General features: G+C 41.2%; 1 protein-coding gene across 2 annotated transcripts in view; it reads left to right on the forward strand.

Annotated features, from left to right (window-relative positions):
• The window catches only part of OSBPL10 (oxysterol binding protein like 10), a 109,313-nt gene extending 82,978 nt beyond the window's left edge, over positions 1 to 26,335 (forward strand). For both annotated transcript variants that reach the window (XM_074151039.1, XM_074151040.1), the window contains 6 exons: positions 3,581 to 3,727; positions 10,376 to 10,859; positions 18,772 to 18,958; positions 20,409 to 20,591; positions 22,122 to 22,275; positions 23,166 to 26,335. In XM_074151039.1, the coding sequence (XP_074007140.1) occupies positions 3,581 to 3,727; positions 10,376 to 10,859; positions 18,772 to 18,958; positions 20,409 to 20,591; positions 22,122 to 22,275; positions 23,166 to 23,210 (1,200 nt within the window). In that variant the 3' untranslated portion in view covers positions 23,211 to 26,335. The remainder of the gene's footprint in view (positions 1 to 3,580; positions 3,728 to 10,375; positions 10,860 to 18,771; positions 18,959 to 20,408; positions 20,592 to 22,121; positions 22,276 to 23,165) is intronic.
• The last annotated feature ends 469 nt before the right edge of the window (positions 26,336 to 26,804 follow it).

Consider the following 26,804-nt stretch of genomic DNA (forward strand, 5'->3'; position numbering starts at 1 on the left):
TTCTTTCCCTTATAGGTTTCATCTGTTCAAAAAGAATCAGCCTGTTTTCTGATGGAGACTGCTGAGTAGAACATCCATTTCGTTTCCCAGCAGATGACCTCTCTAAATTAATCAATCCCAGTTCTAATGAAGTGACCTGTTTAAAATAGATCTCTGCCAGTGTGTGTTTTTATGTCTTTGGCCTTTAGACTTTGAAATTAATCCCTTCACAGGATTTCTGGAAATGATCTGTTGTTTTCCATTCAGATTTTTATGAAGAATCCTAGTGCTTTGGCCCAGTGTTGGAAACTCATTTCGATTAAAATGATTTTAAATAGAAGTCCCTTTTTGGTTCTTGTTTGTAACTGGTTTGATTCTCGGGGTTAGCACCCACGCCTGGCTGCGCTGTTCGTGCCCAGGCGGAGCTGGGCACAGCTCAATGGCTTTTACAGTGTGCTCTGACCACACAGGAACGGAGCAAATCACCGCTTTCCTGGTGTGGCTTTGCAATTGTATTTTAGAGGGGGAGGGAGGAAGGAATGTATGTCTGTGTCTGATAATTCAGAAAAGCTGCCGTTAAAGGATAATCACTTGACATTGTACTGGATGATTACACGTCGCTTACTACTAAACTGCGTACTATTTCTGTGGAAATAAAAAGAATTAAAAACCTGATCGGACTTTTATGACACTTTAAAGATACAGTAGCTTTGTGTTTTGTGGCTGTATATCCACACACCCGGTGTTGTGCTTACATGGTTGTTTTTTTAAAAGAAAATATGTGTTAGTTAAACAAATGTCTATTTCCTGTGCTCTTTGAAAAGCAATTCACTAATTACCTAGAACAGCTAATGGGAAGAGAAGGAAATACGGGAAGGATATTGCTTACTGAAGGTGACTGCTGTTCAGTTCCTGTGACATAAATTGTAAACTGCTGCTTAAGTTCTTCTTTTCTTGGAAAGTGAGAAAAGATGCAGACAGCTGATGTCATTCTGCATGCACTGAAGGTCAGTAGCAGGTTGGTAACTCCAGTAGTAGAGTTGTTGGATGTTTGGTGCCCTTGCACGTGTTCTTAAAATAGGGGATAGTTAAGATAATTAAAATTATAGTCCTTATTGCAGAATGGCCATTAAACACGCTTGATCCTAATGTTATATTGTACTTATCCTCCCTGATGAGCAGAAAGTCCTTCAATTAAAACAATGCAAACACTACTTTCCCGGGCACCTAAACTGTTTATAGGGTTGCTTGCCCTCACTGTGAACGTTCTGTAGAGCAGCAATGAGGGGCAGTTGCTATTTTGTTAGTTGCACTCTGAAAGGCATGGAAAACCTAAGATCTATTTTAGCAGGAAAGAAAGAAGGATTTATGCCCCTGGCTGAATGTGCAGTTTTCAGGAGAAAAAGAAAATTCTTAATATATGGTTTAGTCTGCAAACTTGTTGATGTGTAATTTGTTTATTTTCTGATGCTGTTGGCAACTAAAGGTTACACAGCTGTTGTATGTTCACCTGAAAGCATGTTACCTGCTAGCACGTTCTCTCGCTCTCTCACACTTGTGCACGCTCACGCACGCTTGTGCCCCCTCCCTCCTGCCCCGGACCTGGAGAACAGCCCAGCAGGATATCCTTTGGGAAGCAGCAGCAGCATTTCCCAGTTGGAGCTGTGTGCAGTTAAGCTCACTGATCTCAGTGCCGTGTGACTGGAAACGCAAGGAGCAGATTGACATCCGGTGCACACTCTCCAACTCGTCGGATAGCCAAAAAAAAAAAAAAAAAAAGAGGCAGTGGGAGTGAGGAGGGGAGGTTCCCGTGCTTGCTTTTTTTTTTTTTTCTAGCGCTATTAATTCCTGCTGGAGCTTGTTTGCCGCGAGCTCAGTTCATGGCAGTAACAGAAGCAGCAGTGCTGATTCGGTAGCTCAGTGCTCTCAATGAGGTCAAGCTGGATCAAAGGGAAACCTCCTGTGGAAGCATCTACTGTAAGTTCTGATACTGCTTTTTCCACGCTCCCTCCGAATGAATCGAAGCCTGTACGACTGAGCCAGGCTTCGGTGCTGTATGTCTCCCCGACTGTTAATTTTGTATCAGGTTTTATGTTAATTGAACTCAGTAAGGTGTCAGTTGGAGAATAATGCTGTGGATTTTGGGAGGAAAGAGCTTATTGTTCTATCCTTTTATTTTCTGAGGGAGTGGGAGGACGAAAGTGTGGTTTTGTCCTTTTGAAAAGCTCCAAGCTGTTGAGGTTGCAGCTCACCAGATTCTGTTTTATGTAATCTACATATTCTACTTTCTAAATAAAGTAATAGTAAAGCATCTTTCAAATGTCCTTGGATTTCACCAAATAGCTATTCTTTTGTAACTAAACATTTTAAAGATAAAACCACTTTATTAAAATCTTGGAAACATCTGTAGTAACTAAATTTCAGAGACATTCTCCTTACACGAGCTGCTGTTCACCTGAGGGGTCTCTAATGTGATCATTCAGAAATATTTCTTTGAAACTTTATTCTGAATATCAGCTGGTTTTAATGAAACTTTTCATCTGTAAAGACTTGTGCAGTGAGATGAAAAATTTTTGAAAAATGTTATGAAATAGCTGTTTCTGCAGAAATCCTATTTAGCATGAAGGAGTGCTAAGTTTTGCAGGTAGTGTTGTCTCATTTACAGCATGGAGTCCTTGGGGAATAATAAAATGCTGGGCTGTAAATTTTTCAGCTCCATAACCTATAACTCCATAACTTTTTTTTTTAAGTACAAAAAGCTTACCTGAATACATATCTGGAAGGCTTGCAGAGTGGTTTTGATGGATTGAACAAAATAACCACCACCTGTTTGGATTATTGTTAATAATATATTGCAAACCCTGAGGAGAAATAAAATATCACAAATCATTATCCCTTTCTGCTTTAAAGTCCCTCTTGAAGGGGGATGATATGATTCCTCTCTTGATCTTCAGCTTGTATGTCTGGAAACTGGGCAGTATTGGGATTGTTGTGCTGCGAAGAAGCTTAGTGTTGCAAATGTCATAAAGACTCATGGCGTTGCCTTAACCTCCAAAATCCAATGTCTTTGGTTTTTTGTCAAAGGTGTGTACTCTAATTATAGTCTTAGTTTTATCTCCTTCAGTTAATAGTCTTGACTTTCTTAGATATGTAACTTGTAAGTTGGATAGAGGAAAGGAAAAAAAAAAAAGTGTGAAATCAAGTCATGCAACATCTAGGTATGAAGTATGAATATTTGCTGGAGAGATTTATGAAACAAAGTCTTGAAGACTCATTTTCATCTGTGTACTTCTATTTAATAAATAGAAGACCCATTACTTTAATATGCTATGATACTTGTCTGGCATCACTGCAATATAAGTATGAGAAGATAATGTGTTAAATTAGCATCTGATACTTACCACTCTTGTCCTGAGGATAGAATTGAAATGCTTTATGAACCCATCACTGGATTTTTCTATTTTGAATTTATATCTTTTCTTGGTTTTAACAGAGGCTGTCTTTGGTTCCATTGAGACAGCTCCATTTTTAAACATATATAGTGGAAAAAAACCCATGCTGTATCTTTTTGTCCAGATGGTGATGTTTCTTTTCATTTCAGCATTCAACTTCAGAGTTGATCCTAGTTGAAGATGAAATGACAGATACTGAAGATAATGAAGAGGAGGATTTAGGAGTCATGGATGATCAACGTAGTGTAATTCTCCATCTCATCTCTCAACTCAAACTTGGCATGGACCTTACCAGGGTACGGACACTGTATCTCTTTTATAGTTGTTCATTATTTTTAATTCTTCTCATCCTTCTGTGTGTGTGCACACGTTCACGCATGTGATTCCTGTGAGCATGTTTTGCCCCTGTGGACAGGGAAGTTTGCCTCTTTATAAAGGTGTAGTTCCAGAGAGCTATGGAGTGCTGTCTCCTGCTAGGCAGGCTTTCACAGGAAGTGACTGCATCACATATGTTAGGTATGAGGGAATGGGGTGGGGAGAAGGGAAAGAAAAAAAGAATTAAAAAACACCCCCAAACTCTTCCATATTCTTTTATAAGTATTTCAAAGCAACCATATGTTCTGTATGTATCCCACATGTATGTTAAGCCAGGGTGCACTGAGTTTTTGAGGAACAATAACTGCAGTTGTTTTGATGAAGGAGATACTGTGCTCCAGTTACTGCTTTGTGGATTTGATTCTATTTAATTACTTGGCAGCTTCCAAAAAAACATGATGGTAAAGAAATGACAGTCTTCAGTGTGTCACTGTTCCTGTCTGTGCTAAGCAGCTCACCAGTTTAACCTTCTGTACATCCTTCTGGTCCTGGAACCAGTATTGTTATGAGCTTTTCTGTACTGATATGATCAGAGAGGCTACAGCATCTGAGAAATTTCCCATAAGTTGCGTTTTGGAAATGAGGTAGATGTTCTGGAAGCAGAGAATACCTATTTTTGAGTAGTCCCACATTCCAGTGAAGCCTTCTCATGGGACTTAATAAATAATCAAGTGGATTTTTGTAAAGATGCTGAATACCCTTTCCTTCCACAAAGGTTTTCTACTTAAAAAAACCCAAACAAAGAAAACCCCTATAACCCACTTCCCACAAATAAGAAGAACTCATTCTGACACACCCTCCTACAAATAAAAAATGTTTGGAATGACCAGAGAATTTCCCTTGTGCATGAAGAAGCTTTGCAGGAGATTCTTCTCATGGGCATTTTGATATTCTGAAGAGTTCATCTGCTTTCCTTTTTGATCTTACATATTAGTCAAAATCTATTTTAGTATCACTTTCTTACAAAATAAGACTTTCTCAATATAGTCTTTTCTGCTTCCTCTGGAACAATTGACAATATTTAAAAATGCTTACATTTTTAAGACTGAGCAATCCCGTGATCTGTTGCTAAGTATAGCTATTGAATAGCTGCACAGAAATTAATGTTTTGTTCTAAATAGAACAAAAGTTTCATCATTTCATTTGTGAATAATTTATACCTGTCACTTCTTAGTATGTCTGGGGTTATGTACAGTTCATCTTCAGTTTTGTTTTTCTTACAGTCCTCAATATTTCTTAGCTCTTCCTCTTTTCTGTGTTGGTTTGCTAAGGCTGCCTGAGTCCATAATGTTTAAACTAGACTAAGATTGTGTTGTTCTTGTGTCTTCAAAACATTTTGTCTTTGGTAACGAACAAGATTTTTCTTCCCTGATTTCCAGTGTCATCTTTTTGTCTTGGCAGAGGAAGCAAAATCCCAAAGACACACAATTAATGTAAATAAGAGAAATTCCTGTATATAAGAGAAGTGTAGACACTTATAAGAAAAGTAGGAAGGTAAATGTATATGATAACCTATTTCTTACATAGTGTTCTTAGAGCACAGTTTTTGAGGATAGTGATGAATATTATCAGATATATAGTATGGCAAAATATTAGCATGCATGAATATGTATATATAATACCCACAGTCTGAAAAGAGGAACAGGCATATGGCAGATTAGATCTATCTCTAGTCTGTGTGATGCATGAATACACATATGATGAGTATTAATGAGACATGCCACATGTGCACATCACTATTCTGACCATTTTGAGGATTAAAAAAAATAATTACAAGACAGCTGGCTGCTTTTTTTATTAACTTTGCTTACTGGCATGAGGCCCTTTGGGCCACAGATGTGTGACGATAAAGCTTGGTTTGTTGCCTCCACCTCTTCTCATTTTTAGTTATTCCTCTGAAAGTCAGCTTTCAGACAGCCTTGATGCTGGTCAGCTTTTGCTGGAAGTAGTTGTGGCACAGTAATTGCTAATATCAGGGGATGTTTTATATATTTCTATTTTCCTGTGCCTTCTTCCCAAGGGTTGTTTCTTTGGTTCATTTTGTGAGCTGTGGATTGTAACATGCTCCACACATGAACAAAGAGCTCTTCTGAGCCCTAGGTGGCTTTGAGTTCTGGATGCATAATCATTACCTTCAGGTACCATATCAGAGGGAACAGCATCTTTTCCTATGGGGTGATTGCTTATTGTTAGTCTTGGCCTTGTCTGCGCTGACATCAGTTTCCCCCAGTGATGATAGCCACATTTAACGTTGCAGAGGTGCTTCGCTTATGAAATGTGTCACGCTGCCATGCCTTTTAATGAGGAGTTTAACAGTAAAAATCTACTGTGACGGAAAACACCCACAATGAAGTATTAAATCTGCATGGGGATTTGCTAGAACAGGATAGACTCTGTGGTGTCCAAATAGACTTCAATAGCTGCTAGAGAGAGTTGGGTGGGTGCAGTTCACAGCAGCAAAACATAATACAAAACCGATGCCTTGGACTGGGCTAGGACTTTAAACCTCAATTAAAATGGAATTGCTGGGGAAAAAATAAGTTTCTAAATTGTTTGTTCTTTGGACTTTTTAAAAAATGAAAAATAGCGCCAAAAACCACTGACAGCCTGATAAATTTGTTGGCAAATGGCATCTAATGGGTTGCAATTAATGCTAACAGTTTGTACAGATGGGTGATCCCTCCCCTGCATTCCCTCACCTTCCCTACACAGTTCACATGTGCTAAAAATAAAGGGCTGCCATTCTGTGTAAAAAGGGCTGCCAGTAATTCTGCAGAATATCAACCTTTTGTAAGTTAACATTGTCGTATGTTCACGATGTCGTAAGTTTTAAATTTGCTTGTCAGTATACTTTTACTTTGTAATTTTAAAATATAAATAGGATGAAAATAGCTTGTATTACTCCCACAGCAACACAGACAACAGTGGAGAGCTTTTGTACCTCTAAGAGAGGGACATTTCAGCATGGAGTACCTTGGTCAGATTTTTGAAAAAAGTAGGGAATGGTACTGACACCCATGGTTTGCCTCGCAGTAAATAGTAGAGGGGATAAATATCTCTGTTCTTAAGAAGTCACGTTCTTGCCTTTTTCAGTTGCATTCAGATCTAATTAAGTATAGGTGAATTCAAATCTAGGAGATTATGATCAAGCTTTGAGCCAATATCCTCTTTTTAACCTCAATGAAAACGGAAGAATGCCTGTTAAACTGCTTCCTTTTCACCTGAAGCCTGAGAAAGAATAAGAACAGAGATTATTCTAAAATTTTAGAATGCAATTGGGAGATTTTTTGCTTCAGACTTCAGCAACATGGTATTTATTGTAGAGAAATTCTTACGTCCATTTGGTTGTCATGCCCACTTTTTCTCAAAGGAAAAAAGAAGGCAGTTTTGACTTTTTATGCCATTAAAAAAAAAAAAAATTGTTTTAGTCCAGTCCAAAACCAATATAAAGAACGTAGGTCCTGAGTGTATTTTTCTGGACAGTGCATTCTGTTTGGCTGCAGAAGAGTTGAAAATCTCATTCCTTTGGAAGCTAGAATACTAGCACAAGTGCATGACAGTCCAACACTGGCAAGAAGAATAGCATATGCTTCCAAATTTGTTTATTTCTATTTTGCTTATTTCTGCAGAAATCAAGATAGGGCCAATTAAAAAATAAATTGACTGGTGTGGTTTGATTTTTTTTTTTTTTTTTTTTTTTTGGACTATGTTGGTGTGTGGTGGTGTTATGTATTGAAATGTTGAGGCTATGAGACTACTTAGTAAAAAGCAATGTTTTCTAGGCATATTTTGTAAGCCTTTTGGAGTTGGGTAAGCTTTAAAACTCAAATATTTTTCATATGTAGTTCTATCTCCTTTTGCGGAAACAATTCAATTATTCTGCACTTTGCCATGGGCCCTTTCCTGCTATAATTAAGGGTGTACTTTCCATTTTAGTTGGGCTTTTAAAGCAAGATCATTTGAGCTGGAGTTCGGGCTTTATTCAGATTTTAAATTGGTTCCTGAAACTGAATAGTAAGAGTCCAGTGATTCCTAACACCTCATTTAGTGGCTGTGTTGGTGTAGCTGTATTAAGTACGTAGCTGCAGAGCACACAGCTAGTACTTGTGAGAGTGGTTATGAGGACTATGTGATCAAATCAACAGCATCAAACCACAGCAGTCTTAACGTACCATAAAATTTGCATCGTCTTAAGTACGGTCTGTAGTTTTCTTCTCCTCCATTCGTGTTAATAAATGTCACACTCTTTAGAGAGGGACACTGGGACACACCGAGATGCAGAGTGCTGCTTATTCAAATGAGTTTCCCTGCCCTTTTAAGTCTGTGCAGTGAAATGGTGGTCACTGCTGGTATTTCTCGACAGAAGTGATGGGGTGTGGGGTATTTTTTTCCTTATATTTTGCTGGCAGTTTCTCCTTTGATAACCTGATCTTGGATTGTACAATTTATATTAAAATGAGATCCTGTATTGAGGGTCAGTAATGCTGAATTGCGTTTTTTTAAGATTATATTGGATAATGAATAGTTGGTCAGATTGAGAGTGCTGCAAGTAAGACGGGATTGTTTAAAGAGCTGAAAATACCCAAAGAAAATCTACTGCCTTTCCACTTTGCCTTCCAAAGTTTTAGATTTCACTTCTAAAAACCAGTCTTCTCAGCACCTCGCTGTCACACCACCGTGGGGACTGCAGGCTGCCTCTAGCACTCTGGAGTCTGCCACGCGTAGTGTAAAATTAAGGTCCTCCATCTTTTGGGGCCTCATTAGGCTGGTAACAGAGACCATGTGGAGTCCTCAAGGCTTCCAGAGCAGAGTCAGAGGAGTATTACAGACAGAACTTTGCTTGATTTATATCTAAACTTGTAAAAATTATTAGCCTATAAGAGGCTATGTGTGTGTAAATAACATACAGAAGGAGAGAGCTAATGAGCGTGTGTGTTACCAGAGCGGTTATATTTTTTTGCAGTTGTAGTATGTTGACTTAACTGTGTAGCTGTTAAGACTGCATTTGAGTCGTTGTGATTGAAATTTTTTTTTCATGTTTACAAGTTTTCTTTGAAAAGAACTAAATGGTTAATAAAAGTTTGACTGCTTCTATTTTATTATCATGGGATCCAGAAGGACAGAACTGTGCTTTGCTCTCGCTTAGAACAGCAAGCTGGGGCGGCAGGGGGGAAGCAAATGTGTTTATGATTGAAGGGTGGCTCCCTGCCTGCTGCAAATAACCCTTGCTTTTGGGAAAGGGAGAAAGAAGAATTAAAGACGAAAGCAGAAAAATTGCTTTAATAGAGGACAGCTCTTGATCTGCATCTGGCATGATTGAGCCACTTTGATTCTAGACAAATTTGTGTGTGCCAGAAGTTCCTTGTTGGTCACGCAGGAGCGACCTCTGAGCTCCCCTGGGATGGTCCTGCACAAGGTGGGGGAGAAGAAAGGGAGAGAAATAAATTATTTTATGTCTTGTGATCCTCACCCATCTTGTGTTTCACTTTCTAACACAGTGTTACTCCTGGGAGGGTGACTTTGGCAACAGCTGCATTGCTAGATGAGCCACTCGGGGCTGCTTCCAAATCACTCGGGGCTGGCTCCCTCCAGTGCAAAGTCCCAGATTATTTCTGGCCCCCTGGTGCCTCTCTAGTCCCAGGACGTTGATGTAACAGTTTGTGCAGTTCTTTTTTATTTCAACTTTATCTGAAGTAAGGTGAAGGCAGTCAGTGTCCCACCAAAGTAGTATGGTATGATCTGAAACTTAGGGGACATGCCCTGTGCCTGGGGGTGACAGGTAGTGTAGGGGTGGCAAGGGATTTGACTTGGGAGGTGGAGGGGACATGATTCTACAATGACAGTGTAGGACAGAGGGAGACAAACGGGGAGTGTTTTCTTGCCTATAGCCTCTTGGGAGGGGTCCTTGGCATGGTTTTATCCTTGGAAACATAAGCCTGAGGTTTGGTTTCGGTTGGATCTAGTTGGCTTGGTTTGTTAGAGGCTGGAAAGGACCTAATACATATGCAGTGGGTGGTCAAGGGTCCAGGTGTGAAATTGGGAGCGCAGGTGTTTGACAGAATGGGTAGATGGACCCCTTACACTCTCCAGCACTTACAGGTTGGTGATGTCTATGTTTATATAAAATACTCATCTTGTAGTGACTTGGGAGGGTGTGCCCCTCCCTTTTAGGAGGTTTATGATTAGCTGGGCCTGTTGATATTTGCTATAAATTAATTTACATTGAAGTATGTTTTTATGTGCTGTAAACAAGGAGAACAATGCTTGGTTTGTTAGAGGAGAGGAAAAGGCAGATTTCCATGTGAGCGGAACAGCCCGTCCCTGTTGTGTGAGCTGCTGTTGAGAATCAGAATGAAATCGGAAGCAGCCTGCATGGCTATCAAGGCTGCTGCTTTTTCATTATTTACACTGCAAAGAAAATGAAATTGCTGTGGCAGGGGAGGAAAATACACTGTCCCGAAACTCGGCAGGGCCAGAATTGCAGCTGTTTTAACTGTTCTCCCCCTCTCTCCCCCGTGGTAGTGTGATCATGGGGAAATCATATCTGCCTTTGTCTGCTTTGCATACAGGTAGTGCTTCCAACATTTATTTTGGAGAAAAGATCCCTGCTGGAGATGTATGCAAATTTCATGGCCCATCCAGACCTGTTTTTGTCAATTGCAGCTGGAGCCACTCCCGAGGACAGAATTATCTGCTTTGTGGAGTATTATCTAACAGCTTTTCATGAAGGCCGAAAGGGAGCGGTTGCCAAGAAGCCCTATAACCCTATAATTGGTGAAACATTTCATTGCTCGTGGGATGTGCCTAAAGATAAAGTGAAAGCATTCAGAACTAATGGTGCCTCCACGGTTTCTAAGGACCCGACCAAGGAGTTTGGCCAGGACCAGTCCGCGTGCTACAAGCTGAGGTTTGTAGCGGAACAAGTATCCCATCATCCGCCAGTATCTTGCTTTTACTGTGAGTGCAAAGAGAAGAAAATGTGCGTGAACGCTCACGTATGGACCAAAAGCAAGTTTATGGGCATGTCGATAGGTGTCTCTATGGTTGGGGAAGGTAAGAAATCTGCTTTTATTTTGTTTCTTTTGACCTAATGTTGTGGATGTCAACACAGCAGAAGTCCAGATATTTTCCTGCCTGCTCTCCCTCTGACCTCTCGTTTCAACCTGTGGCTATTTGCTTTTGTGAAGTTTGGAATTAAAACAGTAGGGTTCATCTAACTTTCTTCTGTCCTGATGGAATGTGATACAAACTTTATGTGTATAAATATGTGTTAGTATTTCTGTGGGTATTTCTGCTAACATATGACTATACTTAGATACAATTAAGTTGCAGTAGCAAATGGCTACTGACAGCATATTCTGTAAAACCATTTTTGTTTGTCTTGCTCACTTTTAAAGTAATATACGATTTGGTATGGAACACTTTCACAACTGGAACAAAGCTGTAGGAAAAAACACGTTTTTACTTAAGCCTAACATTCTTTTTTTCATAGTTTCTGCAGAGAATCATGGTTTCGGTAGTTATAGAGTTAGTGTATTGTCTCAAGCTTTATAGAAAGTCATGTAGTCGAGTTACAAATTGTGATTTGTCGTATCATACATTTACAGTCTGCTTTGTCATGAGTCATTGCTCAACATGAATTCAGAAATATAGGGAGTCATAACAAATTCTCAATGGATGTTTTGAACCGATAAATACACCTGTACCAGTGTTGTTACTGACTGCTAATGCATTGATTTAATGTTTCTAAGCAATTTAGTCCCTTTTCCATTTGAGGGTGATTTCCTTTGTATGGTTTTAGTGGTTTTTTCCAACTAGTTTTAGACTGTAGTCTCAGAAGTACCAGGACAACTTACAGTAAACGCTTCTTTTTGTCGTTATGTTAAATTCTTTGATATTAAAGGTAGTAAAAAAAAGTAGAGTGGGAAATATAGTGACTTGGTTTTGCTTATTAATAACAACAAAACAATTATGCTGAAAACATACAGATATGTTCTGCTATTTCTACTAAGCAGAACTAAAGAACAAAAACAGTAGAAAGGGCTAAAGTAGCTTTTTTTCTGATGACAGAATGTGCCCTTTTTTGTAGATGAGCCATGAAACTTCCTTACTACTGGATTTGATCTTGTTGTGATAGTTACAGTCTAAAATAGCACAGCTGTTTCCGTATTAGGAGTTAGGTATTTTGCTTTTAATACGAAGTTGAGGAAGTTGGGAAGGGAGTGTCCAAAGGGAATTGGTCTTGCTGTCTGTCTCCTGACTGGGCTGCTGCCAGCCTGAGTCACTGGTTTAACTTGCTGCATTTTTCCGGTACGTATTTGTTTCTAGTACTCTTCTTCTCAGTGAAGGGAGCTATTTAATGGAAATAAAATTAAACACGAAGTCACTTATGATTATGTAGGAGTAGGGAAATTTTTTTTTCTTGCTGCTAGCACACATGGTTCCCTGGGATTGGGGGTGTCTACTGTGGGGATTATTTAAGACTTCAAAGTCCTGATGTGTCCCAGTTTTGAGAGAGAAAGGGTCCAGGAATTAACCACTTCCCTACCCCAAGGATTGTTTAATGTGTGTTTGTGAGAATAAGTTCTCCCCTATCCCCTTTTTTCATGATCCTGGAGATATCCCGGGAGCGGAGGCAGGCTTTGGGGAGCATCTGCAACAGTGAACTCTTTTATTGCAAGGTTTGCTGCTGTTCTTTATGATGGGCATTTTGGGAGGACCTTTGGATTTACCAATTTATAGTTATCATACGTGTTTTTTGTTGATGTAAGCAGTGCAGAAGCATGCAGCTTCCCAGTGAGAGCATTTCTGGGAAGTGGTGGAGAGACTCCAGTGCAGCCCAAGCATTTCTGTTGCGTGTTGAGGACTGGCAATGGGCAGCAAGAAGTTGTACCACTGAAGCTTTTCTATTACCTGAAAACAGGCAGCATAAACCCGACAGTCTCAGTTTAAAATGTTTGCTTCACAGTGTGGTTTCTTCACTCGAAACTACATTTTCTTCAGTTTTTTTTTTCTTTTTAATTTATTTTAATCCCAGGGAAATCTTCCTCATTAAGTTGGTGTATAGATATGTTAAGCTATGGAAAATTAGAATCTACTGCAGATGTTTCTTTCTCATGTGCTGCTTAAGTATAAATTCTGTATTAGATTGAGGTCAGTGTGAGTACTGGGGAAAAAGATTGCTGAACCAAAAAAAAGTAGTCGCTAGACACTGATGTGTTTGGAAACTTTGCTCTCTACTGAATAATTTTGTGTGTGTCCTTCAAACTGTCCAATGAAGCTTTTACTGCTGCAGTTGGCTATTCACAGAAATAAAGTAGTACTGAGGTTTTGGATCTGTATTGTGTGAGGAACACACCAGTAATGGTTCTGTGGTGGTTTTGAAGTATATTTTTTTAACTTGTCATAACGTCCTTAGATATATATAGAGCTTCTTGCTTTTTGTGCTTTGTCGTTAGAAGCAGCAGTGGATAAGCTGAAACAGGATGTCATGGAAGTACAAAGGCTTCTATAAGAATTTAAAGAATTAAGGGATTTGAGGACAGTATGGGCCTGTCATACAAAGGATACAGCTCGGTATCTTTATTGTACAATTTTTTAGTGTATGTTCCACCTCAAAGTGATGAGGATTTTTTTTTTTCTCTCTGTGATTTTTGTTTGTTGATTCAAAGTAAGTTGTAGAGATGCAGAACGAGTAGGAAGGCACTGCTGGAAATCTGTGTGAGAAGCTGTTTTATATGCTGGCCCCTCATCTGTGGTTATGAGGGGTCTTGCTAATGAAATATCTCAATTTTTATCGCTAATGAAATATCTGGCTTGCTAATGAAATATTGCAATTTTTTCTTCACTATGGAACAAGCCCTCCATTCTTCAGAGTGTTCTGCATTGAGTTTCCCCATGAGAAAGCTCCCCTCAATAGAAGAGAGGGTGTTTTGCATAAAAGAATTCATGTTGCGTGTGCAGTCCCTAATTCTGGTTAATGTTAATTATGTACTAATGAGAGAGTGAGGGAGGAGAAGAGGGTGTAATGAATAGGATCACATTAAGATTTAAATTAGCAAGGGATGGGAGAGTCAATGTAAATATTTAATGTTTTTTATGTGGGCCAAAGAATCTTCAAACAGATACTGGTTGCAGAATAAGGATGCTTTGGTGGGACAGGGTGTGGTGAGCACACCTCAGTGTGGGCTCTGTGTTTTCCTTTTCTGCTCTTGGGTTTTGTTCCAGAGCAGCAAAATCCAACAGAAAGCATCACCTTTGATTTACGGGTTAATTTTGCAGAGAGCACAAAGTATGTTTAAGTGGATTGCTCTGTATTATCAAGTGGCTAGTTATGGCTTGTGTTTTCACTCCTGCTATTTTAAATGTTTTAAAAACTAGCAAGATATAGGCTTCCAAAAATTATTTTTTAAATTGAAATCAAGTTTGAAAAGATTTAATAGGTAGGGAAAAGGTTCAGTGCTCTTTCCAGGGTAAATCTAAATGAAAGCAATGAATATTTCTTCTCTTGTTGGTTTTGTGGGTTGTTTTTTTTTTTTTTCTGTTCAAATATATATACATGTATGTGTTTATGGATGTAGAGGTCTATAATTTCTGTTCCTGAGGCATTACTGACTTTTTAATTTACCAGTCCCAAAGATTGACTGCTCCACGCAACTAGAGCTACCTAAATATTTCCCTACTACTAATTTTTGTATTAATATTTTTTAGCCCAGTGGTTTCAGGACAGTTTCCGTATGGCATGGCACTCGTTACTTAATTTAGCAAATGGCTCCAGCCTTTGGAAAACGAGCGGTGCAGCGCAGCTCGCTGGAACGTTTATGAGACAGTAAGAACCCGGTTCTGGCATCTCATGTTTTCCCGTGCAATTCTGCGCAGCTGGTGATGCCCTGCACCTGCGTGGGGTTCATCCCACACGTACCTCAGTCCTGTTCCTGCCATGTTACGAATAATGCGGAGCAAAGAGCCTGTTAAATCAGGAAACTGCCCGAGGCCGCTTGTGTCCCGCGTACCGTTTGTTATTCAGATTGATCTCCATACAATGGGTGGGAAGCATTAAATTTCACATGCCTCTTCTGCAGCTTATCGATCCAGAGCCTCCTTTGGGTATGTTGTCAATATGTGTTACTGGAAAATCAATTCACAAAGCTGCAGCATCAGTGAGGGACGTGTAATAGTCAAACAGGGAAAATTATATGCCGTGAACATCGCTTGGTTTAATGCAGGCCGAGGAATGGTGGAAAGGAGCATGACTGTGAATACGTTGCCTTAGTCAAAAGCAGGAGTAAACAGTGTTGAGGACGTTTCAAGGGGGAATTTAAAAATTCCACACTTTTTTATAAACATTTCACCCTTCTCTGTGGGATTTTTTTCTAATAAACTAGATTACTACATCCACCGTTCCTCCCAGAGTGCTTATCTGGTGCATTCTCCCCTGCATAATAGCTGCCTATAAATACTTAAGATTTTTTTAAAGGAATTTGCAGTTTCCGAAATGATTCTTTGATGTGAGAGGAGGAAACGTTACTGAAAATGGGAGAATCTTCTGCAGCTTTTCACGTATATTTACTTACAGCCATTTCTAAACTAAAAATGAATAGTCCCTTAGAGCGGGGAAGCAAGGGAAGAAAAATAGCCTGTGTATTTTCCAGCAGGTATCTTTAAAGATCAGTCAATGATGCTTATAAGCTAGGTGTTAAAAGTCACAACGCTTTTTAAAATAACTGTTAGATTTCAGTTTTTCTGCCTTCAATTTCTCAAGACTTAAACTCAGCAGGGCGTAGGGCGCGAATTCAAATTGTGGCAGCAGTTACGAACGCTGACTCTCGGTGTCGCTTTGGCTTCCTCTTCCCAAAGACAGCTGGGGTCTCAGTTCAGAGGTGGTGGTGCAGCTACAGTCTGCACGGTGATTCGGTTAAACGAGGCTTTGCATGCGGACTCTGCAAGCGATGGGATGCAAAACCAACGGTCACGTTAATACTAAAAGTAGTGCCAAGTTGTGGATATATCAGATCTTCCCTTTGTTCTTTTTTTAGGTTATAATTATTGAGCTGGAGTCATATTTCAAGTGAGATAGCACTTCATTAAAAATGTATTTATTCAGGTGTTTAAGGAATTAAAAAATATGCTCCCAGGTGCTAAAAGTACTGCCAAGAGAGCTGGGTTCAGTTTTTAATTTCTAACCTGCTGTGGTGGTTAAATATTTGCATTGAAGGTCACCGCTGTTACTTGCTGTCCGCTTCTCAGTGTCCTTGGCAGCGTTCGTTAGAGCTCTGTGTCCCTCCCGCTCAGGAACAGAGGAAATAACCCGTCGATCCTGTCGGAGAGACAAAAGCAAAGCTATGCTAACCCCGAAGGAAATCGCGTTTATCGTGGCAGTTTCCTCTCACGCTGGGGACGTGCAGTGACGGTCAGAGGAGGATGGCTGGGCCCGGGGAAGTAGGAGGCTCTGGAGAAGCTCACGTGACGGTGTGGTTTGTACATACAGTGAGGTTCTCCCCCAGGAGCGCCCACCGTAATGCTGTTGGACCTTTTCTCTTCAAAAAAAAAAATCCCAAACACAAAAACCTCACAACAACAAAACCCCCCAAACTGTCATGTTGGAAGCTGATGCTTTCGGGCGGACTGTGCTTTGGATTGTGTGAGGCTTCTGTCTGTGCTTCGACTGTGAAAACGGGGGAAATGTGACCTTGTGGGTAGCACTACAGGCCATTTCCCCACAGCTGGTTGCTGCTGCACATCTGTTGCCCGTGACTGTAATGAAGAAGGTGGAGAATAAATAAGAAGAGGAGGAGGAGAAAGGAAAGCTGGCAGGGTGTAAAACCTGTTGTAGTTGTGTATGTGGAACATGCCCCGCTGCAGAGTGCCAGGTTTCCTGTCTGCATTTGATCAGTACCCATTAGCTCTCTTTGATCCTTTTTGAATATCATCATCCAGTTAAAAGGCTTCGTGATTGTTCTTTATTAATGTAATGCTATTATAGCATCTGTTTAATGAGTTTGATAGGCAGAATCGTATTTTTGACTAAAAGTTCATCCTGGCTGCGTGTCCTGGGCGAGTTGGGTAGTTCAGCCTTCCTGCAGCGCGTTGAGCTCGCTTTTACCTGCAGGTGTGGAACCGAGGAAGCTTGAGACAGGGCATGTGTGTGTTCCAGCTGTGTCCTGGCCCTTCCCTGCGCTCAGGGTTCAACACCTGACACGAGGAACTCGTGACTCGCCGAGGCAAATTGATTAAATGTCCTTTTAAGACATTGCTCTTCTGTGTTTGTGCTTTTGCACTCTCCAGCTCATTTATGTCACGCTCGCTGGAGCAGAAGGGCTGGCTGTGTCGCTGCTGCCAGGTTGAGGTTGCAGAACTCCTGAGCAAAACTGCATAAAACTATTGCGGTTTGCAAAAGATGTTTTCCTGTGGAGCAGTTTCAGAAGGCAGAAGTGACAAGTTGCAGAGCTTCCTGTGCCTGCGTTTAGTGCGATTAGTTGGGACCAATATTTAAGATGATGAGTCTGTTAAAGCGCTGTGCTTTTCAGTTTTGAATGTTTTTTTAAGTTTGTGTTTTCATACAGTGTGAAGGGCCTATTTTTATATTGGTAGGAGTAATCCTTTGTTCCTACTTAATGCTTTTTCATCATTACATGTTGGGTCACTTTCCAAAATTGGTGTCGTTGTTCCCTTAAACAGATAGACAAATTAATCACTTCTACTACCCATGTGTTCTTCCCCTGTCTGCCCCGCGGTGAAGGCCAATTGGCTCAAGCTCATCTTGTTTCTCAACAGATACAATTACTATGTGAAGATAATTTTCCCAATTTTTTTTTTTTTTCCCAAATATTTCTGGGTTCTAAGTGCTTCCTGTGATGGGTTATTTTCAATCTCTGATGTGAAAAATTGTTTTCAAAGCTGTAATGTTTTAGGCCCTTAGACAGTTATTAAATGGGGCACAAAAGAGTGTAAAACTCAAATCAAAAATATTCTACAGATATTTGGCATGATCTAACTCTGTGTGCAAGGTTTAAGGTCGTCTTCACTTGGTCTTACGTTCTGTTCTTTGTCATCCTGAAGACCAAACTACAGCTATGGTGGGGATAGAGCTGTATCCTTAACCCCAGGGGAAGCTAAGATCTGATCAGACATGCGACTTTCTTTGTAGTTCCAAATAATTTTGTAAAATTACTGCTGCTCCATGTTGTTGTTTTTAGTTACAATCCCGTAATCCTGAGGGTGGAGGAACATTTAAAGAACAGAATTGCCAGTAATTTTCCCTGCATGATAGAGATGTTGGTCTTGGTGGTAATAGACCAGGGTGCCTGGTGGCCCCTCGTTGATTATGCAAGGCTCTTGCAAAGGCTGTGTGGGAAACCGGGCATTTGGAAATGAAGGAGCAAATTTATAGGAAATTTCTAGATGGCTTCCTTAAGCGTGTGTCCTAGTTGCACCCAGGCAGATGTCGAGAGAGCTTTTCACTCCCACCAACAAACGCATCAGTAAGAAATCGGTGGAGGTGACCTGGTTGTGTCTGATTGAATGGAGAACTGAAGAGCCATTTGGCCATGCCCGTATTTTTTCTGGAGAGAGGTTATGATGCATCATAACCTCTGAGTGAGCTGAGTGAGCATCTGAATATTCAGTATGGCTTTTTGCAAGCAAATATTGGGTTTTTTTTCCCAGCTTTAACAGTTTATTCCTCATAAAACAGGTAATCCTGTCAGATTTTCTGATAAGCTGTTTGGTACCGTGAAGGACCTCAGGCTAGACATTCAAATAGTGTGCTTTTCAAAATATTTGTTTGAAGAAATTTGTTCCAGAGGGCAGACTTTTTTTCCCTTATCAGACAGTACCCTCCTTCAAGGCGAGTTGCACATTGTGCTTTCTGTGGAAGGACATGTTGATGACAGTCATTGGGTCAGTGACTGTCGGGTCTTATCACGGAACTTTTAATCATGTTACTTTCAACCTTCTTCCTACATAGGTGTTCTTTACTTGATGGAACATGAAGAAGAGTATGTTTTCACCCTGCCTAGTGCCTACGCTCGCTCGATACTTACCATCCCATGGGTGGAGCTTGGAGGGAAAGTCAACATCAATTGTGCCAGAACAGGCTATTCTGCCACGGTCACGTTCCACACCAAGCCATTCTATGGAGGGAAGGTCCACAGGTACAGGAATTACTGTCATCTTCTTGTTTATTTGCTACTGGATTTCAGTACAAAGACTCTCGGGATCTGTTTGGTTTTTCAGTTGGAGTATTTTATAGGCCGATATCTGAATTTCTTTTCCTATTAGTGTCTGAGGTGACTTACAGCTTCAGAGCACAGTTTATTGTAGTTATACATTTTATATCATTTAACTGACTTGGATATATTTCTCTCATTAAACTAAAGTGAATGTATTCTTCCAGGCTTTGTTGCTTGTAAAAATTGCTGTAAATGCAGGATCAGAAAAATGTATGTAGAAAAGGCAATATTTCTGCTACACCAGCTGCTGCTGCTGTGTGAGTCTTCTAGATGAACTGGTGGTGTTCCAGGTGTTCCTGTAAGGAAGAGAGAAATGAAAGTGTCACTGCCCAGAGCAGTAGCTCCCTACTGGGGACTCCCACTTCTGCACTGAAACAGATGATGAAAATATTATTTCTGTGTCTTTGGTGCTTCTTTATTAAGGGTGTGCAGGGCACTGTGCAGGATAGCTTCCTGTCTCACGTCCAGGCTCAAGTTGATGACCCAATGATTAACATACACAGACCCCTCTCTTCTGCTGTTGGGCTGTAGCAGTGTCCATGCCAAGGCTGTGTTGCCTGTTGGGATGGTGTGGTTTTGCATAGTTACCCGGGGTTTGCTTCAGTTGGTCTAATTGTTCTTCCATATGTGTGTCAGCCATTTCGATTCTGTGTTCTGGCAAATATCAACATGGGCTGTTTTGACAGGGGTTTTTCTAAAAGGTGTAGATTTAATAATTGGTGCCATCAGGGTGAGTGAAAATTAGGCAAGGTTGTGCTGTATTAGTCTAATAATTAAAAAACTTAATTGAGGCTGCAGATTACTTGACATGGCTTGCTAAAGCACACGTATGCATGTTCTTAGAGGGAGACACGCACACAAAACTACTCTCTGCCTTCTGATTTTCCAGTCCTACCGATCTGTATTGCTCACTCTCAAACCACTGAGGAGCTTTAATCATTGCCTCTCGGCAGCTGAGAGTAAACTCGCAGAGCTAAAGAAGAAGATTAAGGTACCTGAAGTCTTTGACGTAGGTATCTGACAGCATTATGTTCAGGTGTGAAAATAACGTGTGTACTAAAAATGTCACATGAATCTCAGTTGTTTTTCAGGCTGACGAGGTAAACAGTTCTGGGTTAGAGCCGTATCAGGGTTTGCAGTTTGGTTGCCGCTGTACTCCGGGAGAATGTCATCCAAAAGCTATTGCTGCATTAGCAGAGCTTCCCTGCGTTGAGTCTTTCTTCTTGGAGACAGCGTCACTACTTTTGCTTGAAAAACTGCTTTACAGGTGTAAAAAGCTACTTGCGGCCTTAGCGGCGGTAGCGCTTTCGTATGCTGATAACAAACGGTACTGGTTATTTCTGTGGTCTGTCTGTCTTCCCTCTCGCATCAGGGTTACAGCCGAAGTGAAACACAATCCCACCAACACCATTGTATGCAAGGCACAGGGAGAATGGAACGGGACGCTGGAATTTACTTACAGCAATGGAGAAACCAAAGTGATCGACACTAACAAACTGCCCGTTATCAGGAAGAAGATTCGGCCGATAGCAAAGCAAGGCCCGCTGGAGTCAAGGTAAGGACAGAGGCGTTCCAGCCTCGTCCCTCGGGCGGGAAGAGACCAGGGAAGCAAAACTGCGGTTATAAATGGTGTGGTTCAAAAACGCCTCGCTTCCTGCAGCACATTAATGCAGGCATAAATAGCTGAAGCTGTGTATTGGTTCTTTGGAACATAAATTACATTTTAGTGAGGTATACATCAATGTTGTAGAGGGGGAAAACGCTTGTATGCGTTTTAATGAGCGTTTGGAAAATGGTAATGCAGTGTTTTCACCTGCTTTTTTGAGTGGTTGTAGTAGTCAGTCTGTTGCAAGTAATGTTGCATCTTATGATTTACACTGGACTTTCATGTTTTATATATTTTAGAATATATACATATGTATAAAAATATGTAAAATATGATCCAATGTGAGATATAAATACACACACACATGGTTTTAAGGCTCTCAGCACCCACATCACATGCCTAACTATGACTAGGTACATGAGAAAAAAGCCTGTGCCGTTATTCACTGTCAATAACTGTTGGCACTTATCTTCAGAAAAGTCAATATTTTTATTGAATTTAGGAACATTTTATTGGAGGATTTAAAAACATGAGTTAAGCTTCATTTTATTATCTGTAAATACGTTCTCTGTATTGTACAGAAGCGTGTCTTGAGTCATTGTGCAGGGTCAGATATCATTTTCCTACTTCCTAGACATGCTTGCTTATCACAAACTCATTTTTCCCCTGTAGTTTAGGAACAGAAGGGTTGGAGTAAATAAGGAAACCAGTAGCTCCGCAGTGTATTTTTTGGATACTAGTAAACAAATTACAACTGTCCAATGTTTCTGCAGGATATGCAGTTTATCAGATTGTAAACAGAAACTCATTTAAACAGCCCTGGAAATGCGTGCAAGCTGCAGTCGGTTTCTTCTCAGTATTTTTCTGGGGAAAGTTTCTGCTATAGGCGAATGGAGTGTGAGAAGGCATCGCATCGGAACGCGGTCGGTCGTGTGGAAACCCGAGTGTGGTTACGTACTGATAATTATTGTTAACTGGGAGTATAGAGCACAGACCTGGAAGGGCTCCCTAGAATCGATGCATCGGTTCCTCTGTTGGTAACCCGGTGGGAACAGCCAGTGTCCCGCTTTAATGTACTCTTGGCTTTTGGCCAACGTTCTCTTATAATTCAAAAATTAACTGCAAATAAACACAGAATAAACACATGTCATTTGGGGGTGGATCATCAGTAAAGAATGTCAACAGGAAATGACAAACATAAATCCATCTGCTTTGAGAAAAACGCTCAGGTTGTGGAGTCAGGAACACGAAAAAAAGTTAACTTGCGTGGTAAAATACTGGCAGATGAGTAAATCTGAAAACGTGGTCCACAAATGCCATGAATGCCCTGGAAGAGCGATGGTTCACGAGCTACGTGACCTGCAAAAACGGCACGGCGATGTGGCATCAGTCTGCTCTCCCCGTGCTGTTCTCTGGCCGGGCAGGCAGCTGCGGCAGAAGTTCTCACTCTGTCGCATCTGCTCCTTCTCCGTCACGCAGGCACCTTTGGCAGCACGTCACCAATTCTCTGAAAGAAGGTAATATTGACGCAGCGACAGAACACAAGCACCGCCTGGAGGAGAGACAGCGGGCAGAGGAGAGGCAACGTGCGGCTCTTACAACGCTGTGGAAACCAAAATATTTTGCCAAAGAGGTACATTCGTTCAAGACCCAGCAGTATCTTCCTGCAAACTTGGGGGTGCTTGTCTGTGGTTTTACCACGGGCTAATGTTGTATATAAAAATGATCTATTTCCTACTTAAATTTTATTTTTGCCAGTTTGGCTCTTAAAGGACAGCAACGGATTGCTCCATGGCCATTCTGTAAACTCGTTAGATTTACTTTCATTTGAATTTTTGGTACCTAATGTTAGGCACCTAAAGCCATGCTTTTTGCCTTAAAATCCACACCTTAATTTACAAGTGCTATGTACTCACATCCCCCACTAATCTTGATCTAAATTCAGTGTCACTTTGAGGGTGACAGCGTGCTGGAACAGGCTGCCCAGAGGGGTTGTGGAGTCTCCTTCTCTGGAGACATTCAAAGCCCACCTGGATGCGTTCCTGTCCAGCCTGCTCTGGCAGGGGGTTGGACTAGATGGATCCCTGAAGGTCCCTTCCAACCTCTACAGTTCTGTGAACGTGATCTGGGGATGTTTGTCCCATGCGAGTACTCATGGACACCTTAAACACAGTCTTGGGTTTCATCTGCTTGAAATGAAACAGATTTTACTAAGTTCATCTTTGCCCTTTCTTAGAGGAGAGGGGGAAGGAAAATAAGGCTGGCTGAGGGAATTCCTGTGTGCCTGTATCCTGGAGTTAGCCGCTACCTGCAGCTCTTCCAACCAGCAGTTCATCCACTGCATCTTCCCACTGCTTCTCCTCCCCCTTCTGCCCAGACTACTTTTATATTCATTAAGTACAGAATTTTCAGATGACGGGGTGGTTTCTTGTGTTGACCGGTATTATTTGAGCTTTTATGTGGACGTACACAGATCCAGGATGTATAAATCTTTCTTGTAAACTCTCCCTAATTTCCTTGCAGGGCGATGGTTGGCTGTACTTGAATCCTCTCTGGAAGACCCATTGACGGGAATCGAGCGGTTGCCTCATAACTTCACCTTAAAGGCATTAAAGTGATCCAGTCTATAACTTCAGGATGTCTCCGAATAGGTCGTTATCAGAAGATCCAAGCGAGAAGCGATGTACTGTGAATGATGCATCTCAAAATAACCACAAGCTCAAGTTTATTCAGGAGCCATTTTGTGTGTGTGGATACACAAACACACGCGCACACGTCCGTACGTACACACAGATATACACGCAGTGTGTGTGTGTGTTTGTGTGTGTGTTATTTACACTACATGTAAACAAGTATAAACACTAACAGTGATTTAAAGACCTTTTCCTCTAAGTGTTAGGGCACAGAGCTCCGGCTGGGCTCAGCTGGGGTTCCCCGAGTTGTGTGCTTGCAGGATCAGGCCCTATGCTAGTATTTAAGAAAATACTTTTTTATTGTTACCGGTTAAGGGTTTTCTATTTTTCACTTTTGCCAAAAAATGTTTTGCACTTAAAACGTGAGGTGTCACTTAATGGCAGTCGTCCTGTCTAACCAGTCATTGAGTAACTCACTTTGACGTAAGAATGAGACACTGACAGCGCTCGCTCTCCGGGATGCTGATTTAAGAGCATGTTTCCTGTCACTTTCGAGTGTGAATTCTCTGCCATCTTACAAGAAGTAGCAATACCTTCTCAAGAACGTTGTTGGCACTAACCCGTTGCGCCCTCACTTTTTTGTTTATTCGTACTTCCAGCTGTTCAGTGGATCTGTGGTCACCGGTGAGCCAGCTGCTCTGGTCATCCGTCCTGCTGCGTAGCGTTCTCTGGCTGCTCTCGTGCCGGTGATTTGGGGTTATATGGTTATATGTTCCACTAAATCCCTTCTGGCAGATGTAGCTGGTGGCGTTTCCAGCTCACTCTTGCCTCAGCTTTCCACCCCATTTAAAAAAACCAACCCACTGCTGATGCGTTCAGGCTAAAAAGCCCGTCTGCTGTGAGGCGGGAGAGGAGTCCCGTCCTCCCGTGCTGCTGTGGTGGGCGTCAGCCTTCCTTCCCCAGCAGCCGGGAGGCGGGTTCCGTGCGCTGCTCTGGGGAATCAGCCGCAGCTGGGCTGGTCGGAGCCCTTCATTCCCTGTGAAGGCTCCAAGCGGACCCGTGTTGTGATTTCTCTTGCTTTTGGCCCCATTGATGGCTTCTGGATGAGACACATGGATGAGCAGAGGTGATGTAACAAGCCCTCTCAGATGAATGATTTTCTGATGTAAAAGTAACGATTTTAGTAAACTATTACACTGAGACAATAACTTTATTAGTAAAACAAATGAAACGGGATAGGATTTGTTTTGTAAAGTAAAAAGAAAAAAAGAATAAGTAAGTAAACAATCCTGTAGCTTGATCTTGCTTTGTGAGGTAACCGCTGTGACACTAACAAAGTGGATTCTGAAAGCGTGTCAAGGCTTCGTTGCTTTTTAGTTTGTATTTGTTGAAAGTGAAGGTGTTCTTGAGAGAAGCGGCACCAAAAGGCAAATGTAAAAATGTGCCGACTCCTGCTCAGTGCTGCTTTCTACAGTGCCCCCTAAAGAAACCACTGTATTGCTGAGGTACAGCAGCGTGGATGCCTGCCTTTCTGTAGTGCGGATTCATTCTGTGCCTTTTGTCTGCTTTCTTAATACAGTAACTTAGGCTTTATAGATATCACACAAATACACGTAGGTCAGAGCACTGCTTCTCTCTCTTCTTGTGCATCCTGCGTTTTATAATTATTATTTTTGGTAGATGTTAAAATCTAGATGTTAAAATCTCTTAAGCAACTCGGAAGGCTAAGCGGAGGTGTGTGCACAAGGAAACATGCCGTTAGTTGTTCATTTGAACATAATATTTAATAGATCTTTACATTTGAACTTCAGATCCCTATTTAATGGTGTGGCTCCTTTTTCCTCCTAAATGTTATTTTGTCTGCTTGTATGTCCTTTTTTTGCACATTAGAAAGATTAATGTTATAAATGATTTAAATCCTATTTTTAAAAAAAACGTGGACTTCATGAGCTTGGTTTTGTAGCTGACTTTTTTTTTTCTAAAGGGAAAAAAAAAAAATCTTATCTTTAGGAATAGTTGGTGTTTTTCTGTAACAAAACCAAAATGATGCTGTGGTAGCAATCGCTGGAACGCTACCACGCATCATCAGGAGAAGGTGTACTTTAGCACCTGCAAGAATTAACGCTGTCAAGGATCCGCTTTTGTTCCAGAGGTTAGTCTGAGAAGTAAGTAGCAGTATTCCTGCAGCGTGTAAAAACATCACAAAGAACAATTGGAAACGCAGAATTAAGCACGTGGAACATCCTCCCAGAACTTTGACTTTCACACACCAAAGCAGCAGCCCCACGCTCACTATAGAAGTAGCCATTGCAAACCTCTCTGGGGCAGGCGAGCGCCCTGCGTCTCCCACCCTGCGCCCCGGGGAGAGTAGACCTCTCCCGGCTCCGAGGGTAGGACTGTCGAGGCAACAAAGATGCTGTAGCCGTTCTTTTGAGGAGAAATTGGAATAATTTTCTGCTTGTAATTTATTGCGGATTTTTTTCTGTCTGCATGGTTGGTTGTTCCTGCATGCCCAGAACATTCCACTTGTGCTCTGAGAAATGTTCCGTTTTGTTCCGATGCCGTGACGAATCCCCTGATGCCGTTACTGCCCTTTCTTTCCCGAAGTAACTCGGGAGGAGACAAACGTAAAAATAGCCCTTTCTGAAAAGATCCCATCAGCGAGAGATTCCAAAACAAGATTCACACGTGTCATTTTATTTTTTTGATAGTTAGGTGTTCAGTATATTTTACAGGACTGAGAAGTAAATATTCATAAGCCTTATTCTGTAGGTTGTTCCAGTAGCCGTCTTGGACTTGCAAGTGAATCATTTCCTTCTCAAGTAGCCAATGTACACTCTGAATTGTAATGTAAAAACATCCATGTACTTCAATTTTTTTTTTTTTTTTTGTGCACACCTGTAGAAAGCCTATGCAACCTTCTCCTTTCTTAAATTAGAAATGTTCAGAAAGAAAATTTATACCTTTATCATTTGAAAGATGCTCTGGCGGTCTCTTCTGATTTGCCTAATTTGTGAATTTAAAATGACAAATGCTCATGAATAAAAGGTTTGTTTCATTTAGTAGTGGGATGCCCTTTCTCTTTCCATTGAAGCGTGAGTTACTGGTGTCAGTTACTGGGCTGTCCGGGAGCGGTGGTGCAACACCCAGGGCACCTGTGAGCTCTTTGCCTGTGTCTGAGAGGAGTGACCTGTCAGCTCAGTCCTGGATCGTGGTGGGTTTTCCCTCGTTCCTGCTGCCAGACGCCCCACGGGTAAGTTTCTGTTTAAACTGGACAGCACTACACCGGGAAAACAGGGCTGGGCAGCAGCATCCCGGCTTTAGGAAAGGCTGGGGAACACGAGCCTTATTTTGACAATTAAAAAGGAAATATAGGGTAGGGTGCTCCCTTGTTTCTGAAAATCGTTACTTCATTTAATCTTTGATTCTTGATTAGATACCTCTTAAAATACAGCTCGAAATTATTGCAGCATTGGACACTTTGCATGGGGAGGAAAAACGAGCTTCAAGGCTTCCTGGATCCTGGTCT

The sequence above is a fragment of the Numenius arquata genome, chromosome 7 (genome assembly GCF_964106895.1).
Source record: "Numenius arquata chromosome 7, bNumArq3.hap1.1, whole genome shotgun sequence".
NCBI lineage: Eukaryota > Metazoa > Chordata > Aves > Charadriiformes > Scolopacidae > Numenius > Numenius arquata.